Source organism: Rhea pennata, chromosome 12 (genome assembly GCF_028389875.1).
Source record: "Rhea pennata isolate bPtePen1 chromosome 12, bPtePen1.pri, whole genome shotgun sequence".
Taxonomy (NCBI): Eukaryota; Metazoa; Chordata; class Aves; order Rheiformes; family Rheidae; genus Rhea; species Rhea pennata.
Window position 1 is genome coordinate 15,746,398 of NC_084674.1, and position 27,319 is coordinate 15,773,716.

The window sequence follows — 27,319 nt, forward strand, 5'->3', positions numbered from 1 at the left end:
CAATTAATTACTCTAATTGTTAAAAATATATGTTTTGTATCTAATCCGTATTTGCCAAACTTCACTTTTTAGTCATTAGATACTGTTACATTCTTGGCTCATAGACTGCAGATCTTAGTTATCCAATTTATATTCTCTGATCCAATCACAGTTCTGATAACCTAGACAAACTGCATACTTTGAATCACCTGTTATACGACAGGATTTTGAAATCTGAAGCTTATGTGGAACCGTTACACATCAGACAGTCCCTTCTTCTCTTTCCTTTTGTTTAACATAATATATTCTGATTTACGAAGATACAGAATGAGTTTCTACAAAAAAAAAAGCTTCACTGATAATGGCTGTAATTTCTATCAACTAAAACTCCACACCTTACAGAGAGTGGGACAGCCAACTAACAAAGGATCAAACTCTTAGGGAGAGGAGGCAGTAAGTGTTCTCCATGTGAAGGGGTTCAGTTACATCTTATAGGTGCAACTGCATCTTTCTCTCCTCCACTCCTCTCAAAAAATGTATTTCTATGTGAAACTTTTTGCTAACCTAAAAAGGAAAGTGAAGAACCGATAAACTGCTTCAAAAAAATGAACAAAATAAATAAACCGCAACTATTTTACCTGCAACCACTGGAGATTTTCTGTCATCCAAAAGTTGAATAGCAGTACTAGCGGTCACGACGTTGCTTTTGTTTGCTGTTTCTGCAGGGTGTATTAAAGGAAAAAAAAATCAAATTGAAATAAAGTATTACAGAATGGGGAAATTCAGTTGTATTTTCCATTTTGAAATACTGTCAAATGTCCGCATGAATTTAGTACTCAGGAAATATGCTAACATGACAACCAACATCACAGACCGTGTATGCACAGAACATATAGGCACCAGGCACTGGCATTTCAGACTTCCCCAGTATCCCAACAAGCTTAAAACACTAACATAAGCAATCAGTTTTTGGCTTCTCTGCTAAAAAATGGTAACGATAGTGACAACTAGTAGGGCTTCTCAGTGATACAGACATTTCCTCTGTTGGACTTTTCTTGTTTAAAATTCTAGGCTGTAAGTCCAACCTATGCAAACATTCAAGGAAAACTGTTGTGCCACATCTTGGGGTTTTACTTGGAGCCCTGTAAAAGAAGCACCACCTGTTCACAGGACCAGTGAGCTAGCTGAAAATTTCAATGCATAACTTAGATTAACATCTAAGATTAGGTCCAGAGCCCACTCTTGCTCTGATTGACATATCTGGAATCTTTTCAGTATTATATATGACGCAGCATTCAGAGAATGACAAAATTACAGACCTGTACTAAATGGGATTGAATAGACAAAGCTTCCAGGTATTTGCTCAGCAGCTCTTCTGTACCAGAGTGGAAAATGATCAGCGTTAAAAATGTTCTCCTTGTCTTCAGCTGTCAGAAAATCTCTTGAAAAAGGAGAGAGAAAGAAAATACTTATTGTTTGGTGCATACCATGCAGTAGTTTCTAGCTGAAAAAAACAAGGTAAAACAAAATTCAACCTTTTCGGAAAGAAAATTACTTTGAAAGTTTTTCTGTATCATTTGTACAACAAAAGGGTTAAGCACCTAATAATTATTTGTGACACCTTGCAATTGCTTTTTGTGTGAAGGATGGAAAAGTAGTAAAAAAATAGTTTCTCTAATTATGTATCACTAAGTGCATTTGTACTGATGTGTGAAGTAAAAATGCTTAGTCTAAAAAATCTTTTCTTGCAGCATAACACAAGAACTGTGAGCTGTACAGTGTGGAAAAGATACTGGAGAATGGTAGTCTGCTGTCATTTACATGTCATCAGCATGAAAGGAAAAATAACATATGGTTTCTATGCTATCGCTCTGGTTTACTGTTTGATTATAACAATTTTTAATGCTATTGATCTCATTTGTTAGGCTACTCATAACTAACACAATATTTCACAGTCACATAAGCACCATATAACTGTATATGCCATAAGCTTAATTTATCATAAATATCCAGAGCAGGTTTTCTTTTACACAGAATGCATATGGATTTGCCTTACACTATCCAATCGCTACCTGAAAAAAGTGCCATTAATTAGGGCACCTTATTTTATATCTCTCTATTTTAAGAAACATGTAGCTATACTACACTGCATCTTCTGCAAAAAACAAATGGGAATCTGTTGAAAGATAATGTCTCCTGACCACCCTTTCACCCAGTCCTCTTCTGTCATTTGGTTTTATTCCAACACCAAAATATTTCACAACAATAACGTAAAAATCACTGAAAATGTCTCAAATATTTGTATTTAGATAGGCTATAAAAAGAAACGCCCACAGACACAGCAGTTGCAGTACCTCCTTGAAATTTACTCAAGCAAATAAATACGTGGGGCTAACTCCAAGAAGGCGAGGGAAAAGTAAACGTAGGGGCTACCGGTATAAAATGGCTCACTGTTACATGAGTTACAGCTGAAGAAAGGATCTAAAGGATCTTACAAAACAATTCTAAGTTGTTCTACGTATTTCACTGCACAAGTGCAAAATCTGTAAAAAAGGAGATGTGCTTCCTCCAAGTAGTATTTTTTCCTTGTTTCCACGCGTGCCTGCCAAGCACAGCTTTGTTACTTACTGATTAGTAAGCTGTTCTGGCCCCACAAACAGGTTGATACGAGATAGGCCAGTCCGTGTGCCGAGGAAGGCAACTTCCACTCCCTTGTCAGAGTTTCTGAAATAGAGCAGAGCACGAGCAAAGATAACGTTTGCAGACAGTGAACAGATAAAACTGCGTAGTGGTCACAGAAAGTACAACTATACACATTTTTGAGAAAGATTATCTTGGAGCCTAGTTCTCTTATTCTTTACATTTTTTAAAAGCTGGGTTTAAGTTAGACTCATGTAAGGCCCTGCCAAAGATGCAGTGTAAGCACTATTTAGACTGAGGGATACTAAAAAGCCAAAGATGGTAAGTTTCGTAGAATTTGTGTGGCAAAATTAGAGCAAAGCCATGGCGTAAAAAGGTATCTAATGGCCACTGGCACCCAGGGGCACAAATTCCACATCTTATTCCATGGCTACTACGTTTTTACGGTGCATCCACGCCTGGATTCAGAGGTACAAAATTCATAGGTCCAAATTCGTAAGAGCAAAACTAAGCTAGATTTAAACCACCTAGCTCAGAATCAAATGTAGCTGCCACCAAAGCAGGTTTTAGCCTCGAGTCTATGCAGCAGGTAACCCAAGCTGAACTCCGCTGCTGCACTGTTCTCAGTACCAAGCTAGTTGCTTTAAAATTTGTCCTGGTATGGCTACAGCAACTGCGATCATATTTCCACAAAGCCAGGGACCACAGTCTCAGCCCTCTTGCTGTCTTATACTTCACGTCTTCACCATTCTTCAGTAAATGGCCTCTCTTACTAGGGGAAGACAGGATATGAGAGAGGCCCAGAAGTCTCCCGCTAATATCTCTCCGCAGCTGTCTGCCTTGCATTTACTGGCTCCGTTATTGTTCCATTGTATAGGATTCCAAGAAACCTTATACTTCCATACAAATTAATCAATGCCTAAAATACATTAACATGCAATAATTTCTCATCTCCTAAGAGAAGACTGGGTAATCCTTAGTTTGATGAGTCAGATTTTATCACATTTGATTTCACTTATTCAATATGTTTTTATAACCATTTATTTTTTCATTCAACTTAAACGAAAATGGTTCCAATTTAACAAGATCTAATCTGGACAATCTCCAGAATTGCCTTTCAACAATAGTATCACATAGAAACTCTGCTAATCAGATAACCTGTTTTCTCCAACACATATAACATCTTGATTGATGTTGCTTTACGTTTTAGTACATCGTAACGTAAACAACTTAGGCGAAACATATCAACTCTAATAAGGCTAGCTAACCTCCCGCTAATCTGTAATATGAACCTAGATCCCAGTTACCACTACAGAACCAAAGAAGGATTAAAAAACATTTTACCAATGCAACTTTTTCTGCATGTAACTTCTTCTTGGACAAATTGCATATTCCATCAACTTTTTTTGTGTATGTGTGTGTGTGAATTATGCATTAAATTCCTCAATTATTCTGAACAGTCTGTCAGAAGTACTCAGAATGGTATGCTTTGGTTAATGCACAGTTTCATTATCTATACATCAGATAAGGTTATAATTAATCAACATGGTGTACAATGCAACATAAACACTCAGTGTGGAATTCAGAATTGACAGTATTTAGGATGAAATGGTTTATAGTTGCTTTTCATGCACTTTAATAAAATTAGAAAATAATACAAGCAAATGAACTGAAAAGGATCACAAATTTGATTCAAATATATCTTGATAATCTGATAAAATATTAGAATTTGTATTGCCTCAGTTCTCGAACATAACTATTAAAAAGTCATTCATGACTATAATGACTGATACAAAGCTTACTTACTCTGATTTATTTAATGCTAGACTGGTCCAATAAGCTTCAATTGGTGCACTCACCACTGCATCAAACAGTACTTCTTGAATCAGTTCTTTATCACCTAATATAACATATCAAAATTAATATACATAGGTGCAGAGAGAAAAATTTTGTTAGCTGAATAAATATGCATTATTTTTACTGTACTAATTTTATCTCTTATGTGCATTCAAAATTTCCACAGAATTGAACATTTACTATGCATTATACAGTACTTTCCTACAACTGTATTTTTCATGAATCATTTTATTGCACTAACAAAAACTTTAGAATAAAAAAAGAAGAATGCATTTTCCATTTCATACAACATGTTGATTTAGGCATTATTTCATGCTCGTGCTTTCACAGGATATAAGATTAAAATAATTAGGTCTACTAACAATCACAAAAGGTTTGTATTTCTATTAATATCTCAAACAAAATATGCACTTATCTGTGTGCACTTTTTCATTCTACATTGTTTAGAAATGCTACTGTCATAAATATTCTCCCTAAAACAATCACAAAATATCCAGCATACTATTTAGAACTCTGATCCAAGGCCTGATTCAGACCAATCCTATTTAACTTATAAAACCTGGCAGACTCTAACTTTACAGAGTATAACTACAGCATCTGAACAGAAAATTAAATGTTTTATGGCTTATTATTTACAGTAAAATTTAGAAATTTGCAAAAATCAGTATCGTGTTTGATAGTTTGAAAAAAACCTCAAAACCAAAAGAAATTCCAAAGTGATATCAGCCAATCAGCCAATCTCAGCTTACCACTGGGAAAATTAAGTAGTTTTTCATTCTGTAGAAGGTTCAATATAAGGACTGTTTAGCTGGGGTGATGTCTACTACTTGTATCTAGAAATGTATTTAACAAGATACTTGCATTGGAGCAATGGCTCTTTTCCTGTAAGGTAGCGTTTAATCGCTTCCAACTGAGTCATTTGACGGTGTTCAGGATGTAAGTCAGTGTTGCAATAGGACCTGTGAACATGATGCCAAAACATCAAAATGTTAATATTTATAAGCGTGAGCCCCCTTTGTCTTTGAACATGAAGAGCAGGGCTCAGCAAGCACAAACAATATGAAACCAAGGAGGGTAACAGACACCAATTTCATGCTTTGTTTAAGGCTTACCATTCATCTGCTAAAGATACGTCAGGGTGCTCTAAATCATGTAAACCTGTAGCAGGAAAAGTAATGAGTTATTTAGAGAGCAGTCTGGGTAACAGATGGATATTTACATACACTTCATAACATAAACTCTTCCGTCTTGGAAAGTGTGTTATTACCACAATATAATAAATAACACAGCAAACTGTGCTCAAATACGGGTTAAGGAAAGCCAACTAAATCAGATCTAAAAACGAAAAGGTAGAAAAAAACACTCTTTTTATGCTGGTATGTTTAGCTCACATAAATGGCTCATGCGATACTTCTGGAGTTCTGAAGGAAATTTGAGCAAAGAAAAATATTCAAAGCTAAAATAGTCCTATTTGTATTCTCTTGCTCTAGTTGGCAAATAATGTTCTTATGCTAAAATACAGACTTCTCATTTGACGGGAATTGTTGTCTTTTTCTTTTAAAAATTATTTATTTAAGAAGCACAGCTCCCTCAAGAACCGGAGCAGCCGGTCCCTGAACACAAACAGCAGTTTACAGGACTGTTCAGAATAGGCGTATTGTACTAACAGGTCATGCACACGCTCGTAAATAAGAACCGTATCGTTAGTTATGTAGCACAATTAACATGTACGTTGGCAATTTTAAAAACCCTTAAAATCCATATCAATAGACAACGAGCAAGCAGAGGTCAGAACGCAGGCTTGGGTTTAACCCCCGAGTACACCGTAGACAGTAACACAGCTACGGGGGCGAAGAGAAGCGGGGAGCCGCGGCGAGGGCTGCGGCTGCGGTTCCGGGCGACGGGTAGGACAGCGATGTGTCGCTGACAGAGGTCAGCGAACGGAAGAGCGGGAGAAAAGGAACAGTTGGTGATGGCGACATTTATGGTGACACTGAAACATCCAGGAGGAAATATCAGACAGACTGGCTGAGATGTGTAACTGGATTAACAAAAATAGGGTAGAGGTATGTCGGGAACAGTCTGGAGAGAGAGTAGCTCCAAGTCTCCTGCTGTGCTCTCTTTCTACCTAGACACATATTTGTTGTGCAAATGACTTATAATCCTTAAAGCATTCCTTTTTACATCTTGCCTTGGAATTGGAAACTGTTCCTGTCCCAAACTTACAGCTGAGGAACAGAGACCTGAAGAAATTAATTAACATCACTGATAAACCAAAAAGCAGAACTGGGAACAGTGCCTTAACCATAAAACCAGAAAGCATTCCTTTTCTGAAGCATTTTTTTTTCTTCCTCAATTCCTTCTATTTTTGGCAACTGCTAATACTTCTCAACCTCACAGCACAGAGCTCCTTTGCAGGGCATGTCCACCATGCCCCCGCTGCTGCCTGGCCACCTTCTGAAATGTCTCTGATCTCCCTTCATCTTCTGGATCCTTTGCTTTTAAACTAATTGTTAAACAACTTTATCAACACTCACAGTTGACGCCACTGATTTTATTAGTGGACTTACCAAAAACTAAAGCCATAAAGAAAGAAAGGGTTTTCCCCTGCTTGCTTTAAATCATTATTACAAACATTCAAAATGTAAATCACTGTAGGCCATGCCCTAGGTAGGTATTGCTCTGAAGCGTTATAATATGCAGCCTGTGAACAAAAAAGTGATAGTCATTACAAAGTTCTCAGTGTTTCCTTCATTTAGAAAATACCATAAATTAACAACTCTGGACTTTGAGTGATTCTCATCATTTGAACATAGAGGAAGGATGAGGGAAGATGATGCCCCTGTAACAAAGGTTCACAGACAGTCTGACTAGGCTTAATATTAATGAGGAAAAAAAATCCATGAAATAGAAGATGTAGAAAATATCTTGTTCCCTTATGGAACCTGCAGAAAATCACACAAGCTTCAGGTCCACAAAAATCAACAACAACAACAACAACATTGCATAAGCAACATGAGAAGTTAGAGAATACCTTACCTTCCTCTACAGTCACGTTCCCTCTGAAGAAATATTTTCCATGTCCTCTAGACAGAGCCACACCTAAACTGTGCAGAGAAATAAAGCAAACCTTGAAATCTGTGCTGCAAACAATAACAGACATTCATGGCTATTTCTATTTCTAAAATTTGCAGTTAGTGCACTACAATTAACTTTAAAGCTGTTTCCAAAGTCTCGCTGATCATATTTATTGTTCAACTTGCTACTTCAATGCTGTTTCAGTTCTGATGTGCCTGCACCAAATGGTTGTGCTTAGGTGTGCTGAGAGGTGCAGCAAACCGTTATTCTCGGGCAAACTAATAGGGAAACCCTCCTAAGCTCACTGCTGTTCACCCACCATGAGATCCCTTCAGCTGCGCCTTGAACGTGCTCATGGCCTTGCAACGGAGGAGATGATTCTGTTTAGATCAGACTGATCTTCTGAGAAACTCTGTAAATGTGGGAATCAATGGAGCTATTGAGACGAAAAGAATTTCATATGTTACAGTAGCATCATGACTCTGGAGTAATTTTTCTGCTATTCGTATCGCCAGCCAGTTTAACTTCCTTGCATTGACTTTAGCACTATAAACTTTCAACAGCTAAGTACTTGTTTGGGTCTGGTTTTTAATCCACCACTCTTCAAGTGTAATGAACTGCCTGGGGGAATCCCTACTGCTCTCTGTTGAACTTGCACACCGGATGCCTTCTAGCAGTCACTCATTTAAGGGGATGCCGTCAAGTTAGGAACTTGTCAGTAATCAGTAGGACTGACAATATATGGGTTGGTATTTTAAGGACATGAACAGGCACAAAATCCAACAGCATGCATGCTGCAATCCCACGTTGCATAGGTCTGGAAGTGGGATGTACAGTAAATATCTTTGACATTACAGTGTATATTTTTAAAAACATTGTCTCTGCTGTCTCCGAGTCTGTACCCACGTCCCATCAAAACTAGACACAGATCATGCCGAAAAAGGTAGGACAGATTTTCTACAATATTTACCTCTGTCCTAAAGATCTGAATTTGCGCCACATACATGTATGTTGCCTCCTATCTGTTTATTAAATAGGACAAGAATGATACCACCACAAAAGACACTGAGTTTTGTTACGCAGGTGTGAATTTTAACAAGAATAAACACATGCATGGTAGATCAGAGAAACATGCCTCTATTTTCTCTATCTGGAAATATGGTTCAAGTTCTGTGAAATGGTTCCATTGAAGAAAATTTCAGTTGAGTATTGCAGCTATCAGCCTCCTGCTTTAAGTATAAGGTACAGTTAATATTCTTTTATTAACGGAGTATTTCTAATTCAAATATGAGCATTTTACAGTGATTGCTTTTCAATTTTTATGCTAAGATACATGCCAGAATAACATGGCTGACTTACTCAGTTTTAGCTATACAAATACACTGAAGGTAGTTCAGAGAAACAAAATATCCAAACCTCAAATTGGAAGTGAAATATTATCTCATTTTATATTACATTTTTGTTGTGGAAAAAAAATCAAAACGGGGCCCAGTATGTAGCTACTTAAACGGATTATAGTATTTATAGCTCTCCAAGTACATGCGAAAGCCTTTCGTTCAATGTAAACCTCAACTGAATATTTTTTTAATGAAACGTAAGCCATGACAAACACAGCGAGTTTGCCTGTGTGAGCTTGCACAAACTTTCCATCCCTGGAAAAGCTGAAAGGAATGCTCGTAAGCTCCTTTCCTTGCTATTTTCAGCATTGTCCAGGGATATTTTATTGTGAGCTTTTGCTGATGAGCTTTTAATGAGTTCACAAGCTCTTTACAAATGCAAGTCCAATGAGTCTGATGAAATGTCCGTTTATTATGGTCAGCTCTACCTGAATGGAGTACCCTTGATGTCTGTATAATAGTAGTCATTTGTCATCACCAATACCCGTTTCTAGATTCAGAACAAGAAAGTCAGAAGAGGAAGGGGGAAAAAAGTTTGTTATAAGAAATGCATAAAAGATCAAGTGATAAAATCAATGACAAAATTACAAGCAATGTGCAACTTCAGCGCGTGAAGAAGACAAAGATCACAATAAATCATACTTGTGGCGAACAACCTTAGAAGTTAAATTAAAAAAATTAACCGTTTGCTGTATACATAATGGGAAGAATATTTTATATGTTGTACCCCTTTGTCCACTGTCTTCTTCACCTCCATGGAGAATTTTCCTGTTTTCCGATTCACCATTGCATTTCGGAGCTGAAACAGAGAAAATACATGCCAGCTTCTTCATTTGCACTTTCTAGGATTCTTCCACTGCTTAGTACTCCGCAAATTTTGTTTCACCTCAGCAGCCCCTTTTCTTCATATTTCTGTACTTTCGGCTACATGCTAAAATTTGATTAAAGAGTGTGTATAGGCTATATGACACCTGCCACCTTACGCAGGCAAGTTGTTGAGGTAAGTAAAGAAGGAGCTCTCAGCACCCTTCATAGCAAGAAAGCTCCTCCACGCAGCAGTCCTTATCTTATGTGGGCTAAACAGTGTAATTGCCTACTGCTCTCCACTTACTGCAGAGGAAGCTAAAGGTACTCTAGGTTTCCAGCTGGATTCTGCATCTGAAGTTAGCCCAGGATACAGTGTTTAAATACGTGAGCAATCAATGTACATAACGATGAAGCGGCAAAGAGAAAGCCCCACCTATCTTACTCTTCATTCTGCTTCAGCGTGGAGCCCTACCGCGGGCTGCACCAGAAACTAGAACTAGCACAAAGCACGGCAGCTGTTTGCTCCGCAGCCTGTTTCACCGGGAACACACAGCTGCAGTGCGCTGGGATCCCCTCGGGCGGCGGGGTGCCCTTCTACAGGCAGTGACTTTTACCTCGGTGGTGGGAGCCCCACGTCAGTCACCGCTTTGAGAAGAATTTACCCAAGCATCCCGTTCTCAAATTTGTTCAAAAGACTTTTAAAATCCCCAAATCCAGGCTTTTGTTAGAATACAAATCAAAAAACTAACTTTTAAGTAGAGAAAACCCAAAGCAGCTATGGAAAACAAAAACTAAAATAAAAAGGGTTTACACACTAGTTTACCCCTGCTCTACTCTTGCAGGTAGGTTGGTTCTCCCCTCAGGTTAACTCTGTTATTTTTTGGGGTTGCTGAAGATGCTGTCCAGTTCTCTGTGACTCCAAGAAAGTTTCTTCCTGTCCTCTCTGAAGCCTAGAAGACTTCTCCCAACTCCTTTCAGTAACTTTGTCCCAGTCTCTGTGTGAGCTGCAGGCTCCCAAATCTGCACCACAAGTGCCTTACCCATCACCTCGCACATGCACGCCAATCTGCTCCCTGGGAAAGGGGCAGTCCGTCTTTTCCTTCCAGAGAACTACAGCTCACAAAGCCACTCTATTAGGGGAAAATATTGCAAGAAGAAGAGTGAAAAATGACAACTGTCCATCTGAACTACAAACCAAAATGCCCTGAGGTCTCTCTAGCAGCGAAGCAAGCACTACACTGCCACAGCTCTCCCGAGCAGAGGGGCTCTGGACTCGAAATGATGAACAACAAGACAGGTTTTTTGAGAAATCTTCAGCCTCTTTACCTTGAACTTGCTCATCGATCCATCCAACACTTTTGGGGGAAAAAATGAGAAGAGCTATTGCCTAGCATTTGTGCCAGCAATACAGGAAAGAATTTTTGGATATTCTTAGATTTAGGACTGGAGGAAGCAACTTCTGTTCATATCTTCAGCTAATGTTAACTGTGCAGCAAGTTTAGAGACGGTTGTTTCAGGATACCTTCAATTACAAAGTGAAAATGCTACGTTTGTGGGAGTTTCGGGGGTAAGCAGCACCTGTAAATCTTTCACAGCCATAATTCTCGTTACAGTAGGAACATTCCACTATTGGTTAGTAATTCACACCCCTTCTTCAGGGATGTTCAAAATGCAGAATAATATTGGTAAAACAAGCATTTTTATGTCTCTTCTCTCACTTATCTATCTGAACACAATGTTGGACACAATGTTCTGCCAGCATAAATATCCTGCTCTCCAGTACACCTCATGCCAGATTGGGCAATTCAGTCAGATTTTCATTAAAATTTGTGAATATAGTCATATCAACGAATTCTGCAGGCTTTTTGAGTTAGCTAGGACTGAGAAGCGCATGCCAAAACTTGTCAGTGAAATATCTGGTTTTATTTTCATGAAGTTGAGCATGGTTGACCTATCAAAAACTGCAAAGTTTGCAGCTCTTTAAATTTAATTCTGGGGCATCTAGATTTGAATTAACAGTCTTACTCTTCTGTCAGTGAGTGTAAAAGAATAATTTTTAGCTGGAGGCATATATAAAATAAAGCTTATATTTTACTGTAGATTTTTTTTTTTAACAATACATAATAGGCAATTCTGGAAATATTTTCCCATTTTAAGTTTTGTGGTTTTGGACTTGGAGAGCTGGTCTTAATTAACCATCTACTTTCTAACATTTACAGAACAGTTCCATTTATCTTTAACATGGTTTTCATTTTTCTCCTATTGGTGCCTGGAGTTGTCTAAGACCCATTCCTCCCACAAGCCTCAGGCAAGTCATAGATTTACTAAAAGGGCCTCCAAACTCTCAGTAGTGTTTAAGATCAAGTCTGCATGTGGGATTTGGAGTTTTACTTTTCTCCATTTTTTTTGCTTGCTGTGATTACATTTCTTGGCTTTATAATCTCGTTTCTCAGCTCTTCTGCAGTTTCATCTCCCTTCTCAAATGTATAAAATAAGTACTGCCTCATTTGGCTTCAAGCCCCGAAACATTCATTCATGGACTCCTTTTTTTATTTGAGAAAGGAAAAAAGAAAAAAACCCCTTCATTCAGCTAGAAATTATAGTAACAGAATTTTAAGAAGTGACTTAATGAGAAAAGGATTTCTGTTCAAATTGAAACTTCTTGTCTTTCGTACTGTATATTCTCAAATTTTGCTGGAAGTCACTTTTTTCCTATTAGCATAATAAGTTGATGCCAGGATTTCTATTTCTAATAAAATGCAGTGAGATCAAGATAGCTGCTACTGTAAGTTTGGAAATGAATTGGTGAATATATAGTTCATGGTGAAAAAAATTCTAACCTCAATTCTGCCATCTTTTCCTTATCGAGTCACTAGAAAAAAATATTTATTCTCCACTTCAGTGGTTTACATTATTCCTTTTTCAACTAAACGTCTTCCAATCTATTGCTAACGACCCAGTTTCAATGCCACAGTATGAGAAGATTCTATATTCTTGAAAAATTATGTAGCTCTTAAATTAATGTGATAACAAGTGAAAAACCATCTTAATCAGCTTCAACAGAAGTGTCTCATGGGAGAAAAATATACCAATATTTTGGTATTCTTGTTATTAAAAGCAGCTGTATGAATACACATATTCTTTTCCTCTACAACTGAACAAACAACACTCTCCTACCAAGCTGGAAAAAAAAAAAGAGCATAAAATCCAAGGCTTTGGGTGAAACAGTGGCCTATAGCTCTCAAGTCAACAAGTTTTTATGCAAATTTTAAAATCTCCAACACAATATCTACCATTTTCACTCAAAATTAACAGTAGCAAGAAGTGCCTACTGCAAAAGATCTACAAAAATAGTGTTCAAAAAATGCTTTTGAACTCTCATTTGGATCCTCACGTCAGAAACGTTGAGTAAAAAGACCGACCCCATTACAGCAACCTACACAACACCTTCAAATCGTGAAATTCCATTCTCTCTCCAGATCTATTGCTAATAACGACTCTCTCTGCAGCTCCAGTATTTCTTTATATCAAACTTCCTTCCCTTGTATTCTTTTGTTAATATTTCCGAACATTAGTTGCTCTGAAGGTCTTAGTAACATGGTTTGAATGACTCACATATATCTAATTTCACACAAATAAAGACAATTTGCAATGGTACCAGGCTCACTTTTAAAAATATCTGTAAAAACACTATTTAACATGGTATATTTTATTACTTAGACATTCACATGAAGGCAGCATTAGCAAACTTTAATGCCTTTTCTACAATACTTAACATGCTATCTTTTCAGGAAACACTTGCAAACTAATCATCAAATAGTACATATGTATGCCGTTTTACAAAAAAGTACCTTTTGAGGGGATTAGCTATGAAAGAGCTTGTGCTTATTCAGGCATGCACCTGTGAACTATAAGCATTGATAGATGCTCCTTGAAGGAACCCCACATCTGTATTATACATGAGTACTGAAAATTGTGGCTATTATTGCTCCAAAGTTACAATACAATATCTATATATTCTAACATGTTTAAAATTTATAAAAATTAATTTCACTTATCATTCATCTATTTTTTAATTCTAACAAATTGGGCAATGGGCCTGTAACTTTTCTACAAATGCAATCTTCAATTTAGTCTATCAGTAATGCAGGTTAACCTTTTTTTCTCCTTCAAAAAGAAAAGAATTGGAAAATTGTTTGTTTCTAGGTTAAAATTAAAAAAAAAAATATTAAATCCTTTTTATTAGTGAAAGAGTCAAATAAAATGAATGTGTGCATCTTCCCTCAAAATGCAAAACAACCCTTTTTGCTTCCTCTGAAGAGGCACCAGTTAGATTTTGGCTAGAAATTTTCAAAAAATTTTGTGAAAGATCTTACGGGTCTGAAAGAAAGGAAAAACTTAGAAACAGCTGTATTTGGACTTTTCACTTTCAAGTGCATTCAGAGAGAATCACAATTATAAATAAAGCTTAATTTTCAACATCAAAGAAATAATTCAACGTTACAGTAACTGAACAACTGAGTTTCTATTAAGACAAGATTAAAAATGAAGGACTAAAATATACAAATTAAGTAGGAAATGTTGGAAAGCAAAGAGAAATAACAAGAAAAACAAATTTATGAAGATTTAAAAGCTGCACTTAGCTACAGCAATAACATTTGAAAGAAGAGAATAAATTTTTAAAGCTCATTTGCAGATGAAGTGATTAATATGTGCTTAAAGATAACAGAAAGGGCAAAGTATAAAATATGAAGTCAGCCTGACTGCCAAGATTGCAGAAGGCAGCCAGAAAATATGAAAATGTAATGAGGAAGTCTTAGATGGTGCCTGCATAGAAAACTGCACAGAGCTACGGAAGAAATGGGGGGGGGGGGAGTGGAGTTGAGTGTGCACTCCAGCACAAAAGTTTAAGAAAGGAGGTAAGATGGCCTCTTAGGAGAGCATGAGGACAATTTATCACCAGATAAAACAGCCCTTGCTAAAAATGAAAATGAATTGTTTCACTGCTCACCAAGGGGGTGGGGAGGGGGAGGGAGGGCAGATATATATTTTTCAAGGGAGAAAGAAAATACAGACTTATGTCAGAAGAGGGATCAAGAAATTAGTACATCTGAAGACTGACAAGACTCTAGGGGCAGTTGTACGTGATCCATCCCAGATTTCGGAAGGACATGACAGAGTAAATATGGGAACCTTCAGTGGATACACTCAAAACCTCTCTGGAAAAGCAGAGATATGAGGGACTCGGGAGAACCTAATGCAGTACTGATATTTGAGAAGGGATCTAGGAAATATCTATGACAAATACAGACATGCAATCGTGACTTTGGCAGTGGGGAACTTAGGGGAAAAACTAAATTACAGGACAGAAAGGGGAACACCTGGAAGGTTACGATTTAATTAAGGACAGTCAGTGTGGATTCACACAAAACGAATCATGCCTAACAAATCAGATTTATTGAGGAAGTAACAGAAAGACCAGGCAAAGGTTAAGCCATGGACATAAGGAAAGCTTTTGATACAGTACTGCAGAGGAGGCTAAGCCTGCAAGGTATGAAAGAGTAAGACAAGTGAACCAGAGAGTAGATGGAGCATTTTAAAATGAGTTTGGTGGGAAGGATCTTGTGCGTAACAGCTAATAGAGATAGAATAAGCGGTTCTGCAGCTTCCCATATGTCTGAAATTAGGAGCTGGGAGTGAATCTTTGATATGCATGATTTGGACAGAGGTGAAAGTATCTGATTCATTTATTCACCTGTTTTTTTTTGTTTTGTTTTGTTCAACAGGGAAAACAGGACTCGTTATTTCCATTAAGGGAAGAGGGATCTCATAGACAGAAGTTAAACTCATTCCTTAATTTCTGAGTTTCAGCAGATGTGTGGACCAGTCCTAAACAGATATTCCATTTCCTCCTCCAGCACGGGCTTTGCTATCCACTAAAGATATCAAATGGGACGCACAGAGAATGCAAGCTAGGTGATGAGTTTTACTGATGATACAGAGTCTATGTGCGTGCTTGGGTAAGGGAGAACCAAACCCAAACAGGAGGGTAGTAAAATCCTGCACGAGGCAGAAAGGGGCTGTTGTCTCCCCCTTCCCGTGAGCAGCCAGGTTACCTCCCTGCTGACTACTTGAACAGTTTCCAGGTACAGTAGTGGGATACAAGACAGTCTTCTGACAGCATTTTAAAATGCATCACTTACCACATCATCTCTGTCTTCCCACTCGACCTCAGAAAGATCCACGCTGCTGTAGTTGGGCTTTCTTCGTTTCTTCCCTTCTTCATACTGGCACAGAAAAGGAGGAAATGTTTAGCACATCCTGTTTTATCTGCACAAAGAGTCTGTCTCGTATTTTTAAGACTTGCTGGATGGTTGTTGATTGCACACAATATACATAACAGCAGGTAGCTTAACTCATACATAATTCACATAAAGTGAACCATATTGCTGCATAAATATTTTCTCTGAACTAAAACCTACTTCATACACGAGTACTTGTATGATCTTTTGCCACTATACAAAGCTTTTCCTGAAGGGCACATTGAGACGCCGAGCCTTAGCAGTTGTACCTTCTTTTCCCAATATGGAAATTACTGGAGGCCTTGATCGTGTAGTTTATGTTAAATGTCTTAAACCAGCTCTTTCAGCTGTACAGGAAGTTATATTCACTACAATCTTATCAACAAAATGTTTACACATTTCTCTTTAAACAAGATAAGATGCAAGTCCTAGGAAGTGTGGTGTTAACATTTGCTGATACTATATTTTATCTTCAATTTTCAAGGGAAAAAGTAATATACTAATAATGATAATTTATAGTTTTTTATCACCACTCACCATTACACTATAAATCTCACATTTTAAATAAACATCACTAATGACAAATGGATTCTACACTGGGGTGTTTATAACGTGGGAAATTCTGCCCTCTACTGAACATTAAAAAGCAGAGAGCCTACTACTGTATGAACAAAACCCTTGATTTGTGGAAGGCGACAATATACTTGGGAAAATCTGAGAATAAATAAATTACTCTAAATGGTTAAGCAAATTTATGGGAATATATTTGAAAAACTCAAATTTGGTGAGATCAGTGCACTGTGAAATACAGCCTTTTAACTTCCATGATGCATATGAGGGGGAAAAAATCTATTTTCTATGAAATGTGACAGGACACACTGGGATATTGTGAAAATTCTCAAAATCGCTTTTGTAATTCACCAGCAGAGCATCACAGAAGTACAGAAAACGTACCTGCAAGGCAGTATTATATAATTGATTCTCCTCCCCCAGGGCTGGACCAACTATACCTAAACCAAACCTGTCAGTGCTTGAGACAGCCCATCGGTCACTGGGGCTAGCGCTGCGGGAACTTTTGGTGGCCATCTGCAGAGTGCAGGGGGTCCGACCAGCCACGGAGAAATCTTGCTTCCTGAACACTAAGAGGTAATGCCTGTCCTGACTTTTTCCTCTCTCAATTAGAAGACTTGCGTATGAATCCCACGGTTGCTCTCGCAAGGTCACAGTGTTTAGAAACAGACATGACAAAATCTTCCTGAAGAACAGCAAACTGTTTTAGAAGATTGGCTGCTGGATCCTAATCACAAAGAGATTTGGTAGCTTTGTCACGTTTCTTCTAGCACAGGTTCCATTGAACCTCCTTAACTTAAACCCAGGATGATTCAGATACTCCGGTCATTTCTGCGGATGCTCCTTCTGGGCATCTACATAGAATAACATCCTGAATTAATTCTCATTCTTCTTTTTGAGTAAGAAAATTTTTCACCGCCTCTGCAGGTGTAACCCTCAGACTGGGTTCTGACAACTCCTGCAGAGGCTAATGAAGAGTACATTTGTGTGCTTTTCTTGCCCTTCTGCTAGAGGTTACCATTCTCAGAACAACTGGGGTATCTACTTCTGCGCTGATGCTATTCACAGATGGGTAGAGAAATGTAAAGAATTTCTGCTTTCAGCACATGCTCATACACCGGATGGTGAATTCACACAGTTCAGTGCTCTGATTCATTCTTCCTACATGACTTAGCTGTGATAGCTGAAGAGATAACTATACCCAAGTACAGAAGCACAAAACTTTGCAACCACTATGGCTAAATCTCAGAGGAATAAAAAGCGAGAAAATAATGTCCAGTTCATTAGCAGGGCTTGGTTTTGTAGTTTTCTATATTTTGCAAACCTTCCATTGTAGCTGCAGCTATAATATTACTAAGACATTTATATGGATGTACCAGGAATATAATCTTAAATCTTTACAAAAAGTAACTATGTCTACTCTTCATGGCTGCACCAATTAACCGAGGACACCTTTGATCTGATTTAGTTATACTGGTACAGAAACAGTTGCAGTCAAGCTCTGAAATACTGAGAGCTGAAAAGTGTCACATAGAAATTTAGTGGGATCATTTGAGTAGAGCAAATGTGAAGCAACTCCCGTACTGGTTCCAATGTTTAATTATATCCTTACTCACAGATGTTGAAGAGCTTCTGGACTATATTGCATTTTCAGACATGTCCAAATCTTTACCTATGACAACAGGAGTTGATCTCATGTATGACAACAGAAGTGGGCTTCAAATAAAGCAAACCATTTGCATCTTTTTTTTAATCATGTAGAATCCGTATCTGACACTAAAATAGCAAAAAACAAAATCCCAAAGCAACCAAAAACAGAGCTAGATAAAATATTCAAAGTTCTGCCACAAAGATAGAATCAGAAGTATTTGTGTCTTAAAAATTCAGACAGGCAGGAAGAAAACCAAAATTCCAATGTTAAAGTAAGGAGTAGACTCCATAAGACCCCAAAGAAACTCAAAATACCGAGCCTTTAGGACAGGGACGGGTAAAGAACTGAGATGCCTACCCTCTCGCTACGTTCTTATGCTTTACGGGCCAGCGTTTAGTTTGCCTACAGAGGAATTTGACATGTCAAGAGTCCACTTAGGATACATTTCAGGAAAGGATGGCAGAGAAAACATAAAAATAAACTTCCAGCAATGACTGGACTTTCTTCTGTTACCCAAACTAGCAATTATTTGTATAGTTGGGTAATTTAGCTTACACACTTAACCTTCATTAAGATACTAACTCACTCCCTGCAGTAAATTTGCACATCTATATACTCATGCAAGTAAGGCCTAACACATAAAGACAAGTAGATCAATTATCAAATATTTCATAACACTAGTGTTCAACTGGCTATTTTTCTCCAGTTTCTTTCTTGCTCTATTGCTTAACCGATTTCCATGGACATGGGAGCAAGTCACTAGCTTTTAAAAACGGCATTCCTCCAACCTGTTTCCTCCGGTAGCAAACTGAATCTAACTTCACTGTTATGTCTAGCTGAGACTCCTGGGTGAAGTACAAAATACTGATTGAAGGCTGAAGCCAAATCCACTTGCAAGATTACTATAAAGGACTGAAACAAATTAGTAAGGGACCACTGGGAAAGATAGAAACTAGAAGCCTTACCAAATTATTCTGATTTAAGTGCATGAAGAAAAGAGGTAGATTTAAACTGCGTGCTGTTAATCTATTTTAGCCAATATAAAAAGCGTGGGGATATTATATAGTAGTTAACTCCTGCAAAATAAATGATGGGCACAACATTTTTTAACTATCTTGACTGAGCTAGAAGGATTTGGGGGCTTGCTCAAAATTAAATGATAGCTCCAACATACTTTTGTTTGTGACAAGAACAACATCAACGATTTCCTTTGGTAATCCAAATGACTTTTATCTTATTCAGTATCTTTTACTTGAGGTTTGGCCAAACTGCTATAGCACTGGATGATTCAAACAACATGTGACATGTACTGTTTAAAGACTGAATCACATTTTTTCACCACCCCCTATACAACCATTTACATGTGCCATTATTAAACTCTTCGCTTTGATTTTTTTTTTAACACAAGCAGTCCTAAACCATCTGCATTGAATATGACCTGCCACGTGTTTATAAAGTCACACTGTGGCAATCTGATCATGGAGGGAGCAAACTACATCTTAACAGCTGCAAGCCTCGGGTCCGAGGCGACTGGAATTGCTCTGACATGTGCTCCATCTGGAAAACAGGGAGTGGTAGGAGAGAGCAGGCTGCTGCGATAGCAGTCTTGAAGGTGTCAATACATTGCAGTGAACTAGCTTAGGCACATTTGTGAATCCCCTGTGAGAAACTCCGAGAGCAAAAATGTATCTCACAAACAACAACCAAAGGCTGGAGAGGTAAAATAATGTAATGGCCAACTTCTTCCTGGCCATACTACTACCCTAAGTACCAAAACAGGCAACCAGGAACAACAACAAAAGCAAAAAACTCTTCCAATTTAAAAGCATCTGTCGATTAAGTCTCATCTTTATGGATTAGTACTTCAGATTTAGGACAACATATTAACCTAAATAGAACTTAAGCATGATCCTAATTCTTTTTTTGCTTAAAGGAGACGAACTTTAACACACGCAAATATGCTTTGCTGAGCTTGAATTCTATGTAATAGGCTACACAGTAAGATTCCACAGATAACTACAACTTATATAACTATATTAAGCATATTAAGAAAGTCTATAAGGGTATGCTTGCCTACAAAGTTTCATAGGATAGGTTAAAAAAACAAATATTGTAGGAAAAGCATCATCAACCAGAACTACACACATTTCCATATTGTTTTAAATAACTAAACACTCAGACTGAACAGAGTGTCATTACTGCAAGTCTCCAGGCTAGGTGGTTATTCAGTAACCTCCTTTCTCGCAGATTCTGCACTTATTTATTGCCTTGTACAGTCCTAACTGACACAACGCAAGACTGCAGCTGTTTGAATGGAAACTGCATTAAACCTGGTCCATATAAGCTCAGAGACTGAGACCTTTGCCAGCAATCAATCCCAGTATAAATCGCTGCTGAGTCACACTATTCCTGACGAGGTTACTGTGCATGAGGCATGTCTGGGGAGCAAGTGATACACTTCTGCAAAGAAAAGCCACGCCACTGTGCTGTACGGACTTGCACAGAAAGGAAGCGAGTTGAGGCATTTCCTTCCTACTTTACAGGTTGGAATTCTTACAACCCATGCTGCAAACGTCTGCAAACATGCAGCAAGCCCTTCCGCATTAGCCCATCAAGGAGGTATTGCTTCTATCCTGAAATGCCTGGAGTTTAAACACTGTGGGACAAAGACAAGTGGGAATACAGGCGAAGAGATTGTATCAGCAGGCTGATTCACATGCTCAGGTATAAAAAGGCAAAGAAAAATTCTCTTCTCTGCTTCACCTGTTTATATAAAATCACCCACGGTGACTGAGCTTTCATTAACTATGCACTACATTGCTCCAAAACATTCTGCCTGCAGATTTATGTGAAGCCACATCCTATCTCAACGTTAACCACTACTGCTTGGCTTTTAAGCTCTCTATTTCACTTAAATTTTTCCTGCTCACATGATCGTGATTTGGTTCTTGCAATACTTTAATTTCATGACTTGCATTTATTTTTTGACCTCGAATGATCTTTATTGCTCTGCTTCTTGTCTTGAGTTTGTAGAACACTCATAGGTGTCCAGAGTCATTTGATGCACAAAGCTCTTTGCGTTGTTAAGAAAAATGTAACGTTTGATTTTCTTGGGAAAAGAGGAAGAAGAACTTCTCTTTCCAAAGACAGACTTTTCCGATAAGCCTATTATTTAAGACTTTAATCCAGAAGTTAGGTTATGGTTAGCAGTGGAAACCAGTTATTTTGGACTGATTTTTCATGCCAGATGTGAGTGAAAAACTGCCAAACTATAAAATTTCCAGCAACATTACAGAGAAAAGCTGACAACAGGAGATATGTCATTTGCTGGGGAGGAGAGAATAAGGAAATTCTAAGTCTTTAGGCAGAGAAAAAGTAGATGTGCCACATATACAGAAATGACCCTTCAGCAAATAACAGAAGAAAATAGTTTTCATGCCACATCTGTATTTCAATGGCTCTTTCTCCTTACAATCTTAACATACGCGTTTGCATCACAAATTTAAAATAGTGACACAGACACTATGGAAATATGCAGAGGGAAGTGAAAGCAAAGGAACAGAAAATAGCGTTAAGTCAATGCCTGCAGACCGGACAAAAGCACATTGGCTGCGCTCACATTTTCAGGTGGATTGCAGTTGATTAGCAGCAAGACATGCATGCAATTTCACCGAAGAAAACAACCCTTCCATTTAGGATTTTATTTGCATTCTCAGAACCTTATCATTTGGGATTATGTAAAACTGGCAGCTGCTTATAATTATTTGGGTTTGAGTAGAAATAATTAAAAACATCTGCCTTTATCTTAATACTACCAGAGTTAAACCCATGAGCTCAGTTATACCTAACTTCAAAGCTGAAAGCAAAGAATAAAAGAAAGATTCGCATATTGCTAACAAATTTTCAGTGATTCATTTATATGTACAACCAGTTATTCAACAGCCTTCAAACCTCTAATTATCTTTTAAATATATGTAATTTTGCACTTCTAATTAGATAGCAATTTAATGCTCTCACAGGGATTCAGATGAGCTATCTTTTTTAAAACGTAAACTACAATAGGAATAATCATTGGCATTCAAGTGACTGAATTCTTCACTTATTTAAATGAACGTGAGGCATTTACACTGTTCAAATCATTTAAATATTCTGCTGTCAGCTACAGCTGTAGAGTTTTATGGAGTCGCTGAATAAAGCAAGGGTAAGTGTAGGTTATCTTACGTTCCAGGCGGGACTCCCCAGAGAGAAATGAGATTTGCTGCTTATGAAAGGCTAACACTGCTTAAGTGGGGCATTAATGTTTCCCCTGAGACTTAGATTTCTCTGTTTTCCTATATTAAGAGAAACAAATTTTCCCAGAATTTACAGCTACAAAAGACTTAATACTGGTCTAGCAATCTTTAAACACAGCAGGTCCTTTAGCTCTATGCAATATATTGTGACAGTCAGCACGCTAAATTTAAAGTGGTGACTTAGGCAGCTAAACCTCCAAAATATTGCGGTTAGGGTACTATGATATAAGTATGAGATTTGTTTTCTGTATATACCTTTCCCTATTAAAACTGTCTAATTACAGTAAGATTTGCATCATTTTAAAGAAATTTATCAATTGAATTACAGTTTATAGTGAGAAAAAGACTATTCACATACAACCATTAGAAATATCACCGTTACTAGCCTTCCAGAGCTTAAATTAAGAGTATGAATATGTGCCTCAGTTTCCTCGGGGAGAGAGGAGCTCGATTTAAACTTAGAAGTACTATAAAACCCTCAGTTGTCGTTGATATTATTAATCTATAAATTGTAAGACATTCCTAATCTTATGTTTATCAAAAAAAATGCTTGAATCTGGATAAAAGGTAATTTTGATTGCATAACAAATGCATTTAAGTACATACTTTCTTTAATTAAGGAACCTGAGCTCCCTGGTCAGGAACTTTGAGCATTCTACCATAAACGAACCTAATAATTACCGAAAACAAAATCCCTCTTTATTCCATGAACAAAAACACAAATTCCATTGCCAACAGTGAATCAAAAAAGCCACAGACTTTACAAAATCCACCAGGAACGTTGAAAGTATGTGAAAAGCTCTCAAATATTATGACTGAGGGGCAGCAGTACAAACCCCTAAAACTAGGTAAGATTCGCAAAGGCGTCCATCAGTGACTACTGCAGGCACCACTCACTCAGCGGCATTCCTTAATTTCTCTGTACTCCTACCACTCATTCTTCATAAGGCGGTTTTCATTTGACACCTAAATATAACAAACCATATGATGATAGTTACAGGGTAATAAGCTAAGATATTAAGATAGTAAGTAAAATAGTTTAATGGGGTAACACCTAGCACACTGCAAGTGCTAAGAGAATACTGAAAAATATGCACTGAAATACGACATAATCGAGAAAAACCCTGTCCTCGTGCACATTTCAAGCACGTGTGCATTTCAGAAAACAGGAGTCATTTCCTTGAAAAATCTAAAAATTTACTTTTTTGAATTCCCAAACAATTAATTTTTTCTTAACAATAAGTTGTGGGTTTTAATTAGATACAAAATTCAAAATGATCTCATACAGCTGAAAAGATCCTCTGATGCAGAATCAAATACTGTGTTCTGTAAAAAAATATGGACTTTTAATCAAAACACAACATAGAGAAGCATTCTGATATAGATGTCCAGAATAAAGAAGTAGAAACAAATTTCCATGAAAAGCACATTTTTCACCTCATTTATCATTGCACATTATGAAAACAGCAACGAATTACCCCCAACTTACAGTAGTAAAATTGGACTCAGGTCTAAGAACGAAAAGCATTGCAAAGATGCTATCTATAACTTAGTATCTATATTTGTCTTTTTTTTCTTTTTTTTTCTTTTTTTTTTTTCTAGGACAAGTGAACTTCACTGTGAAAGTCAGGCTGTTGTCAACGCATTACCCCTGTACAGTACAATGCAAAGTACATTATGGTATCTAAATTAAACTTGTAGAGGGTGCAAGAATATCTTTCTTACCCACCTGCTCTACAAAGCTCTGATTTATGGATTTGGTTCTCCCTTTATATTTGACGAAGTATGCAATTAACTGTCTTTTTGTGAGAGCGAGAGGAGATTTTCGTACACATGTAGCTATAGCACAGTACTCTGCATCAATATTCAAAAATCCTGACGTGTCATTACCATCAGCTACAGCATCTCAAATTACCACAGCGGTATTTTTAATGGGAATTCCCCTTCTAATAGGCATAACGTGTAAAAACAACAGTATGCAACCTAAAAAAGGCCCCGAAAGAGTGCAGAGGTTCAGCCCTGCCGCCCGCCCCCGGGAACGCGCCGCGCCGCCGCCGCGCCGCGCCCCCGCCGCCGCGGTGCTGGGGCGCCACCGCCCGGCCGCGCCGCCGCGCCGCAGCCCCGCAGCGCGCCGCCGCCCCCGCGAAGCGCGCGGGCACTTCGAGAAACCTTTCCCTCTTGCTCATGCGACGGATAATGCCTCTCAAGCTGTTTTTTATTATTATTTTCCAGAAGGCATTTCCAAGCGCTCCCTTGTTCCCTGGTTGTCAGAATTAAGTTGTTTCTCAAGACTCCTCCCTCTAGTAATGTCTTTTGGAGAAAAGCGTAACTTTTAGCTCCCGCCACGGCAATAGCAACCACCTATGAAAACTTCCAAGGGGCACTGAGTTGGGAGCGCTGGTGGCTGCTTGAGCAGCTGTCGCAGACTGCCACAAGGACCTGCAACTCAGCAAAAGCACCTCCCTTCTCTGCCTAGGCAATCACTCCCACCAGCCGCCCGCGCACAGCCAGCCACCTAGCCGAAAGCCGAGTTTACTCCAGAAGCAGTAGAAGAAACAAGAGAGGAAATGTCCACGAAAAACATTTTAAAATATAAACTCAGTAGGATAATCAGCACACAAAACATAGCTAGCTTAATGATTAAATATGCTGGCCAGAATAAGATAAAAATCTTGTGCAAGAGGACGCTCTCCTCTTCAGCAGCGTTTGCTGTCCTGCCTGGTTTTGCAGCGTCCCGTAAGACAATTTCTTAGAAAGCAGTATGTCAGCTGCAGAACTAACAGACATGGCCACTGGGGTTAGCAACGCAGCAGTCTAGTAGTATTCCAGCTTCGCATCACCGCAGGAAAATATAACGACACTATAAGCCAGCTTGGATCACGTCAGTAATCAGTGTACTTGAACGTAAACTCCAACCCATCCAAATAATTTTAGGTAGTATCTTTGGTGAACTTTAATTTCAGCCCTGCCTATTTTCACGTCCTTCTTACTGCAAATTTCATGGAAGTTTTGCCCCGGTTATAACGGTATCGGGATTCAGCCTGCAATAGTAATCTAAAGGCGTAGGCCAGCAATCACTTCACTCTCCAGAACTCCGCTGCAGCCCACAGGAGACTCCCGCTGCGCACGGCTGACACAACCCAGAGTCACAGCGACTCTTCCAAGCTGAGCTGAGCTGAGCACGCCACGAATATATCACTGCGAGTTCCCTGCAGCCGACAGCTTATGGGCTACTGCCCAGCATTTTGATTCTAAAAAGAGAGGCTGTTGTATAAGGTAATGAAATAAGTGTCTTCAAGATGTACACTGGGGCTTGGGATAGTAACATAAAACCACCTTTTCCCTCATAAAAACATGCCACCACAACAGAAATAAGGAAAGCAGATAACAGCCTTTGTCAGTCTAACTTAAATTATGCACTGTTCCTGGATTTCATTACTTTCTGTTTATTAAAATAGCTATTCTTTAAAGAATAGATGCTATTTTTTTGAATAATCCTTGTGGTAAGTAATTTGCCAGAAGAAAAGGGGATAGTATGGTAAACGCACGTGTTGTAAAGCATTTGCTGTGTAGATAGGGACCTTCCAAATATATATTCCTATAGCTTCCAAATATAAACTGCCAGGGGTACCTATGAAGAATGAGAGAGAGATCGTCAACAGCCCTTTTAGGAATCACAACTGAGGCATGATTTTAGTATTACAAAGAGTGGAGAATGCTAAAAAAAGCCTTTATACCTAGCCTAGAATAGGATAGCCAAGAAGCATTATTAATACATACAGAGAGAAGAAAAAACATTGCGAAGCTAGTGGCTGATCACGAACTAAAACACAGTGCCATCGCATTTCCCTTAGCAACAGCTGAAACATTTTGCAGGTAAGCCCACACTGGCATTTTCCATACATCCTACACTTAGATACTCCAGAAGCCTGCAGAGACGAGACACATTTTGACTGAGATGAAGCACTGAGGTATCAATACAGAGCTTGCTGTCTTGCTTAGGAGCAACCTGCATCTACTGAGGCTGGAAGTTTTTCATTCCCTATTCTTTATATATTTGGGTAACAGAGGTCCTGCTTCCCAAAAAAACAAGAGGATACAAATTCATCTTTATGGGAAATCATCCGAGGATAGTGTAGAGGGGGAAAAAAAAACACATTTTAGTGAAAAATAAAGGTCACAGGAGCATGTTAATTTAACTGATTGAGATCTGAGCTATATATACCTGGACATAAAGCTTTAACTACTCATCACTGGGATGGTGAAAAACATCGGGTTCATTTGCAAGAGACATTTCTGAGAACAGTATTGCATAATGGTCAATAATATGTCAAATTCTCTCTGGGTCTTCCTTTCCACAGCTGTGGACGTTTCTACTATCCACAAACATGAGTTATATTTTTAAAAGAAAAATAATAAACTACATATTTAGATAATAAACTACATATTATATATATATATATATATATATATATATATATATAAGAATAATAATAAACTATATATTTTAAAATTCTTTCAAAGATACTGTAATGTCCATTTTGCCATTTGATTGGTTGTCCATTTCTACAGTGACGTTACTGAGAAACTGTTTTCCCGTTCACCCCCTGCTGAACTTGCGTTCGCTTTACTCCGGGTAAATAGTAAGGAAACAATAAGTGCAAATACAAATGTTCATTAAGTGCATAATTCCTAGCCCAAATCTTAGAAAGACAAAATGCCTTTGCTGACTGAAAATGTCAGATA

The 27,319-nt window shown here is 38.1% G+C and overlaps 1 protein-coding gene across 1 annotated transcript in view; it reads right to left on the bottom strand.

Annotated features, from left to right (window-relative positions):
* Positions 1-27,319, bottom strand: part of CACNA2D3 (calcium voltage-gated channel auxiliary subunit alpha2delta 3) — a 457,522-nt gene that overhangs the window by 91,626 nt on the left and 338,577 nt on the right. The window contains exons 18-27 of the mRNA XM_062585399.1: positions 15,962-16,045; positions 9,679-9,750; positions 9,380-9,441; positions 7,516-7,583; positions 5,589-5,634; positions 5,338-5,435; positions 4,426-4,519; positions 2,608-2,703; positions 1,299-1,420; positions 618-698 (exon numbers count right to left, since the gene is read on the bottom strand). Of these exons, the coding sequence (XP_062441383.1) occupies positions 618-698; positions 1,299-1,420; positions 2,608-2,703; positions 4,426-4,519; positions 5,338-5,435; positions 5,589-5,634; positions 7,516-7,583; positions 9,380-9,441; positions 9,679-9,750; positions 15,962-16,045 (823 nt within the window). The remainder of the gene's footprint in view (positions 1-617; positions 699-1,298; positions 1,421-2,607; positions 2,704-4,425; positions 4,520-5,337; positions 5,436-5,588; positions 5,635-7,515; positions 7,584-9,379; positions 9,442-9,678; positions 9,751-15,961; positions 16,046-27,319) is intronic.